The sequence below is a fragment of the Halyomorpha halys genome, unplaced genomic scaffold (genome assembly GCF_000696795.3).
Source record: "Halyomorpha halys isolate HHAL.00 unplaced genomic scaffold, Hhal_1.1 Scaffold347.1, whole genome shotgun sequence".
Lineage (NCBI taxonomy): Eukaryota > Metazoa > Arthropoda > Insecta > Hemiptera > Pentatomidae > Halyomorpha > Halyomorpha halys.
Window position 1 is genome coordinate 331,643 of NW_027106249.1, and position 8,800 is coordinate 340,442.

General features: G+C 28.2%; 1 protein-coding gene across 1 annotated transcript in view; it reads right to left on the reverse strand.

Annotated features, from left to right (window-relative positions):
- Positions 1-8,800, reverse strand: part of LOC106681550 (putative ribosome-binding factor A, mitochondrial) — a 35,063-nt gene that overhangs the window by 19,433 nt on the left and 6,830 nt on the right. Inside the window, exons 2-3 of the mRNA XM_014421903.3 lie at positions 6,042-6,219; positions 2,966-3,134 (exon numbers count right to left, since the gene is read on the reverse strand). Of these exons, the coding sequence (XP_014277389.1) occupies positions 2,966-3,134; positions 6,042-6,219 (347 nt within the window). The remainder of the gene's footprint in view (positions 1-2,965; positions 3,135-6,041; positions 6,220-8,800) is intronic.

Below are 8,800 nucleotides of genomic sequence, written 5' to 3' on the forward strand. Positions count from 1 at the left end.
TATTATTAAAGTTATCCATTGTGATTTAATAACAGGGGTATGAAATAATAACTAGCACAAACACGAAAGAACTAACCTGACACAACAAACAAAAATGGTGGCAAGCTCAACTGGTCTATTGCGTGACATCATTCTCCATTTAACAGACCAAGTAACAGACTCGCAGCCATATTACATGTTATTTCGTTTTACAACGGCCAAAGAAGGAAATTTTTTTCCATTTAACACGCTTTAACATGTTAAACTAAAGATCATGAATACCCCTATTCTATCCCTTAACATTTGCTTTGTTTCACCTACATAGATAGCTAGACAATTTAAACATGGAATTTTATATATCAATCCTGATTGACTTTTTATTTCAATTTTGTCCTTTAAATTGCTATAATAATTTTTAATTTTATTGTTAGGCCTATAACATAATGAGTATTCTTCCATATCATAATCGATTTAAGTCTTGGATTGGCAATTATTAAGAAATATTATGGATTAAATTATATAAAAGGTTTATCAGAAGATATCCAGAGGTCATTTATAGGTTATGATGTGGAAGAATACTCATTATGTTATAAGCCTAAAAATAAAATTAAAAATTATTATAGCAATTTAAAGGACAAAATTGAAATAAAAAGTCAATCAGGATTGATATATAAAATTCCATGTTTAAATTGTCCAGCTATCTATAAAGGTGAAACAAAGCAAATTTTAGGGGATAGAATATATCAACACAGAAATGATACAAGAAATAAAGGAAAAGATCCCAATAAAACAGCATTTGTACAGCAAGTAGCTAAAAATCAACATAATTTTGATTTTGATAACATCATAAGTTTACATAAAGAAAACAATATGTTCAAAAGAAAAATACTTGAGTCAATTTATATATCAGAGAACATCAATTATACAGTTAATTATAAACAGATACTAGGAATTTAAACCAACATTATGCAGAGATTTTAAGCAAAATAAATTTATGAAAAATATTGGAGAAATTTTGGTTACTATTTACAATTAATTTTAATATGAAATTTGATAATTGGAATAAATAACATTTGAGACCAAAATGCAGTTTTAGATTGAATTAAAAATAAGGCTGACCTGAGTGAGTGGAAAGTTATAAATAGTTTGTTTCTATGGTAGTGATAGTGTGGATAAATTGCAAATTAAAAGTTTTGAATATTTATGAATTTTTAAAAAATAGGCAACTAAACATAAGCTTATTAATAATAAATATGACTCTCTAATAATTGACTTTTTTATAGGGTGTGTTTAACTTATAATTAATGACCTGGGCAGAATAGCCTGCAAAACAATTTATAAATTTTGATGTGAGGTGAGAATTTATATTGAAGGTATGTTATATTATTAGTGATAACGATGTTGTTTTAATGTTACAAATGAGTATATAATATAAGCTGTTAAAAATTTAGATTGTCCTTGAGGATGGCCGAAACGTTGGACTATTGATGAAATAAAAGTGTTAAGACAATACAAGGATACAATTTTGATTTATTTAATAAATAATTACCAGTCTCAAGAAATTGAAAAAATATATTTAAATAAATAATAATAACCACATATATAAAATCATTGCACTTATGTTTCATACTAATGAAGGTTAGAAAAATAAAAACAGAACATTCATAAACAAGTAATTTACTTTATAAGTTCTAAGAAGGAAAATGGAGAGAAATGTTTTAATAAGCTGCTCTATAGATGAAAAATAAAGATAATTCCCTTATCTAAAAAAAAACAGATTTCATATAAACTTTCAAAAACAATTTATACCAACAGGATAGGATACCTTACACTCTATAATAAACAAAAAAATTTGCATTCAAATGAGTAAGGACTTAAGACATAGATTAAGGACTGAGTAGTCCAGTAAAATTTTCATTAAAAAGTGGGATTGCCTAGCATCAGATGAGGTTGTTCTGATTTGTTGACAATGGTATATGGAGAATAAGGGAAAACAGTGAGCTTATGAATCTCTATAATAATTATGACACCATACATTAAAAAAAAACTAAATGTTTTTTAAAATAGATGAGCAGAGTACTTGCAGGAATGAATAACAATTAAGTCTTCAAATTGTTTTTAGAGGAAAAGATTTTTGGGTATAGAAAAGTTGGAAAACTCCCCTGTATTAGGATGGTTTGGCAGTAGATGTCCAGAAAATGCTTAGGACTACAACATTTAACAGCAGTAGAACTAAACAGAGAAGACTGGTGGCTCTGATTTCAGAAAACCCCAACTCTTCATAAATTGAGAGGAATTACCTATTGCATCTAAAACATTTAATTAAAATGAAGATTTTTTTAAATAGATAAAATTATCAGTTGTTTTGAAATAACGTAGTATTGTATTACCAAATATATTCCCACATGCGGATTATTTTAATTTTACAAATTTCTTCTAAATTTGAACTGTATTGGGTATACAAAAAAAGTTTATTTTATTTGTTTACAAATTTAGTGTACTCAAGAAACGTATTATATAGTTATTTTTAATTAAAAATAGATTCTTCAGTAACAGAAACCTCTTAAATATCTTACTTAATAAATTTTTCGAAAACTTTGACCAGTTGTATATCGGAAATTGCAGGGAATATAGAAACATATTTGGTCTCATTTTATAACAAATTTAGTCCATAACAAGTAAGTACCCATTCACTTTAATCTTAAAATTTGTTCTTGGAGGTTAAAATAGACAAAAACTGAAAGAACAGATAGTTAGGAAAATTTCAAAATGATCCAGAGGTCAGTCGAGGTCGGAAACTTGGATTTATCAACACTATCTATCACATACAACATACCAAAAAATCATAACTACAACATCTGATACAAAGTAAAATGTACAATTTTACTGGAATAACATTTGTGAACAAAGGACCAATAAATTAATAACAATTTAACCTAATAATATTTTTATTGAAGTAATAATTAAAAACTAAAATATTACTTACCTTTAACAAATCGTATTTTTGGAACAAAGCCCATTAATTTAAGTTGCGAAAGCTCATGACGAAGTTTAGGACCAGCTATATGCAAATGCTGATCAATAATCTTTTCATTATTTTGGGTTTGCAAATACCAATAAACATTTAGGTTTTGAAAATCTGGTGTAACAGCAACCTTATTGAAAAAAAAATTATACCTATTAAGAAGGGTTTATCTTATAAATAATAAGATTTTAATTATAATTTAATTTGGTTGATTATTTAATTATAAATAAACTCGTAATGGTTTATAACACAATATTATATAAAAATTTTAACCTATTTATTTAGTAAGAGTTACGAGTATTGGGAATAAATATTTGTTTCAAGGGTCTGCCAAAAAATCAGGGTTCCCTTTTCATCATATTTAAATCTCTGGATTTTAAGGTTGCTATTAATTTACTGTTATAACAAGAAATTTACCCTTCATAAGAGAATAGATGGATATCTCCAAACTTGATTAGTACCATTAAGTTAATTTATCAGGAATCGAAAGGAGTGATAAGACTCAATGTACCAGCATTTCATCTGTTTACATTCTACAAAGGTGTTAAAAAAAGAACAGCACAATGAGCTTCTCACTTTCTAATTTAGAGATGGATGAAGTTTGAAATGAATGTAAATGGAGAACACTTAGGGTACAAGTAGGCTAGTGGAATATGATATTTGTCCTGAGTTCAAAGCTAATTTTGTTTAGACATAGTATAAAAATTTATAAGCTTCAAGAAATTAAGAATCACAGTTAAGAATAAATAATCAGTATTTTTATAGAAGCATATAAGCTCCATTATTACATTACTAATAGTAATAGTACAAAGTTTTAACAATTCTATAGAAAAAAATCCTTGTGGCAGATTCTTCTCATCAGATACAGCTGGCTGTGAAAGGGAAGATTGTAATGTAAAAGAGATAAGGGCCGATCTTTAACCAATCTAAGAGTATGGTCACCCACATTGATTATGGTAATGACCTTATTCACTTTACTTGTAATGGTCAGAACCTGGAGGTGGTGGCTGAGTTTCAACCATTGATAACATACAAGCTTAGGGATGGGAAACATACATCAATGATTTGCTCCTTCAAGTTTTTAATGGCAAAATTCAGAAAATACATATATGTATACACATAATACTATTCTTTTTTAAATCAAAATAGTTTAATATAGGGCATTAGTTTTAAGTATTTTGTACTCTATAAGCAACACTAGTGTGGTTAAAACAAAGTTTAAAACTTTGTTTCAACATTTTTTTATTTTCATTTCTATTTTTAATTAATTAACATTATCATTTTAATTTAAAAATAATAATTTTTTTTTAATGAAAATTCATTTAAAGTCTCTAATATTCAGTAGATGCAACCTTCAACAAAAAAGAATTTTCCATACACTAAATGGAAAATTTGGTGAGTAATTATGTATTTATAAACTCACCATAGTATTTGGAAAAATCAATAATTTCAATTTTGAAAATTAGGCTATGCTTTAGTGCAGCTAATTATTAAAATTATTAATGATTATTAAAACAACTTAATGCTGTAGCCTTATTTTTTAAAAAATAAAAAAGTTTTATACACCATAACCTTTATTGAGAGTTCTATGAATACCAAATTTTATCACAATCTGAGGGGATGGGATCAAAACCCACTTTTGAATGGACATAGAATAATCTTAAAGTTACAAATATTTTAACTTCATCAATATTATTCCTTAATGCAGAGCCAACTCAGAGACATGAATGTAGGACGTTTCAATTCTAGATAATGAAGAGCTTTAGTTCAAAAAAATTCTTGATTATTCTGAGAAAATTAGAACTAATGATATACATAAGCCATTCAAGCCTACATCCCACAATTCAGTAAACCTCAAGAACCCCTCTCATTGATGGTCAGTAGGTCCATAGTTCAAAGTTGATATTGTTTAGACCTAGTTTAACAATTCATAAGCTTCAAGAAATTAAGAATCATAGTTCAAAATAAATAATCAATAATTTTATAGAGGTATATAAGCTCAATTATAACATTACTAATCCAGTAAAACTTTTGATTAGAAAATAAAATCAAAAGGTTCATCACCGTCTAAAAAATATCAGGGGTACAAGTAAGTTTCAAAGAATTAAAAAAAAGATAATCAGATGAGACCATAACCAAACAACTTTCATGTTAAAACTTGAACATTAATCTTCTTGTCAGAACATCATTCCACGACACATTTAAGGAACACCAGTCTCTCAGACTACTTCTTGAATTAAATTGAGTTCTTAAGCTGCACTAAACTTGGTTTTGGAAGTGTAATTAAAACAAAATTACAATCACAACCACCTAAAGTGAGAGAAATCAGGTATGCTCAGTCTTGCACTAACATCAATGGCACAGCTAAGTATTCATGAATGAAACCATGCTCTGCATTTAGTAAGATTAGTTGGGTGTAGTATATTATAAGTTACTAAAACTGAATAAAACCATCATAAGAATTGTAATTAGCTACAACTGAGGCAGCAATAAAAGAAAAACAGTTGTAATATGAGCAGAGTACTTTTCAGACTATTCAAACACTTACTGAGACAGAGTAATTTTTAGCACTATGCTCAATCATAAGTTGCAGTGTCAGTCAAAAACTACTTGGAAAATAAGATATTCTTTCCTACCCACCATATTCTCTAGACATTGGTCCTTCTGACTACTACTTGTTTAGATTAATAATTTTTGGCCAGCCTAAGAACCACTTCCGTTTTTAGGAGGACTACCAATAATGGTTGATTCTTTGATTGCCTTCAAATATAGCAACATTTCAATGCAGGGTTCAAATGCTGTATGAAAGATAGGAAAAATAAGTCATTAATGATGAATAATATTTTGTTTAACTAATTTGTAACCTATTTTTACATAAAAAAAACCACAGTTTTCACAAAAAAAAATCCTTTGAAACTAACTTGTACTCCCAATATATGCTTCAGCTGAATAACATTGAATGATCTTATAAATGATCAATTTATTACACCTACATCCATCCTAAAGTGCAATGAATGGAATGAAAACATAAACCTACCTTAGATATTTCGAAACCCCATTCTATTAGCAAAGGATCAATATTCCCAGTTGATAATATATCAGTGATGTACTTCATAAACAATTTGTTTAACACAGCTACACGCCTTCTGTTATTATTATTGGAATTTTTTTCAGGGAACAGAGAGGGTGTAGAAACATTAATAACTTTATGGTTCCTATAAAAAAAAAAAAAAAATACATAAAATAAAGAAATATTAAATAAATTAAAATGAACATTTAATTCTTTCTTTATAAATCTAGTACAGAATATTCTGAAACTGAATTACATCAAAATATAAAATAATAACACATTTAAAATAAATGATTAAAAAGTTCCAATATTGCAATACAAATTACCAGTATTTTTTCTTGACTATTATTGAGTGACAAGTAGATGCTGCTTTTTTTCTGGCTATATACTCTATACTAATAATAAATTACACCATAATGTCTTTAAAATAAAGATGATCATAGGGGATGGAGGCAAAAATAAAATAAGCAGTAATGAATTTTTACCGTTCATGTACAAGAAAACATTGTAGGCCTCCCTTATGGTGAAGAAAACATTGCTGGCCTCCCTTAGGGTTAAGAAAACAAGTTAAGAGAACTTTAAAATAACTAAATTTTTAATAACTTCAAATTAAGTAAAGTTAGAAACATGAAAGAAGATATTCGAATACATATAAATTACCCATTATAAAAAGCAAAATATGATAGCACTAATTGATTACTTTGTAGAACAATAAATAGTACTTCCCTTACTAGATGCTTGAAGTATAAATGTATGTATTTGGGTACAAATAAGAAACACTGATTATTCTTCATAGGAACAAATTAAATATTTTGTAAATTGTGTAAAAATAAAAATTCTTGTAATTAAATTGTTCAAAAAATATTGGCGAGAATTTCCTTATGACATAAGAGGTGAAAGGTGCATGGTTCACAGTAAGAATAGCTTTAATATTATATTTATGGATATAGTACAAGAGCCCGTGAAAAAAAAGCAAAGTTATTTCACTTCAATTTTTTGATTTATTAATGTAAACTACATATAGTTTTGAGTAAAAATTAATGAGTCTACCAATCAAGTTTAGGGGGAACTGAAAATGGCTGCCTTTTCAAAAACATAACAAAAAGTTCATTTATCCAGTTATTTCACACCTTATTTTTGACTCATATGAAATTAAGGTCAATATTGACACAAAAGGAACCTATCTGCCAAGCTTGTGCTGAGCTGCACCACATTGTGCAATTGCAATACGAAATTTAACTTTAAAAACTAAAAAACAAATTATTTTTGGTTCTATCTTCTTTTTTAGTAATTACGTTTTTTACCCATCTGAAATTAGTTGAAACAGACTCAAGTTTTATCTAGTTAGAAGTGTTGTGTGTGGTCATTTAATAGATAAAATCTATAATTTGATTATTGTTAATTCTGCACTTATACATGGAAGTTACTTTAGTACCAAACATTATTATTACTTATTTGAACAAGGAAATGAGAATACCAAAAAAATATAAGAACAGGATGCAGATGATAATAAAATTTTATCGAACGATTAATATTACATTATATATAAAAAATGAAAGATTATTATTACAATTATATATAATTAAGTTGTTAAACATGTACATAAGAGTTTGTTTAAATGACAATATTTACCAATCAATATTTTTTAAACTGTTCTTTTATCATTTAATTAAATCGTTGCGAGTGATCAAATTAAAGCTAGTAAAAAGAATTACAAAGTAGGTTGTAATTATTTTTTTCATAGGAATTTTAGTTTTCATGTTATTTGCAAAATATATTCACTAACTGTTGATTTCTCGTTGTTTGGACAAAACATTTTGCTTATGGCAGCTATATCTTCGGAACTATTATATGTACAGATATCTCTTAAAAATTAAATTAAAAATAGTCAAATATACAACAAAGTAGGTTTTAATTAGTTTTCTGTAAAGAAAATATATGTCAGCAAAATGGTATGGAAGGATCTTCAATTTTTCCTTGCTAGAGGGTTCCTTTAAAAAAATAAAAAAATGTCAATTCATCACAGCAATGTTGAACAATCTTCACTTCCATCCCCCTTCTTTGTTAGCAGAAATTTTTGGATGGAAATAAGAAGAGGGCATTTTAAAACCTTTGTGGTATCGTGGGGAATGTATTCCTGATACAGTTGAAGACATTTTAGCTAATGATTAGGGGAAAGGAATAAAGAATGACGGAAAGGACGAACAGGAGTTGTCTTGGGATGAAGAGTCTAATGAGTTGAAAGAGGATATGGAAAAATACCTGTATCAGCCTGATTTTAAGTAAAGAATGGTTCCGATAATTAAATTTAACTATGTACCAGAACCACTTAGGTGGGGGCGCACGATTTTGATATATAAAGGCAAAGGAGATGCAAATAATATATCATCCTGGAGGCCGATTACAATATATTCGATCGTGCGCCGAATTATTGAAAAGGTGCTTGACTATGAACTTAGAAAACAGGTCCCTTCCACAGAAATCAAAGGGGTTTTATAAAGGGCTTTCTGGGAGCGCTCGTCTTCGCGAGAATTATCGATGCGATTTTGAAAGATGCAAGCAGTAAGAAAAGTAATTCCGTGGTGGTATTTCTCGACGTTGTTGGTGCTTTTGACAATGTTGGCCATGATCATATTGTGAGCTCACTGAAAGCGAGGGGTGTGTCGCCGGATCTTAGAAATGTGATTTCAGCTCTCCTTACAACAAACAACATCAAAATAAATGTA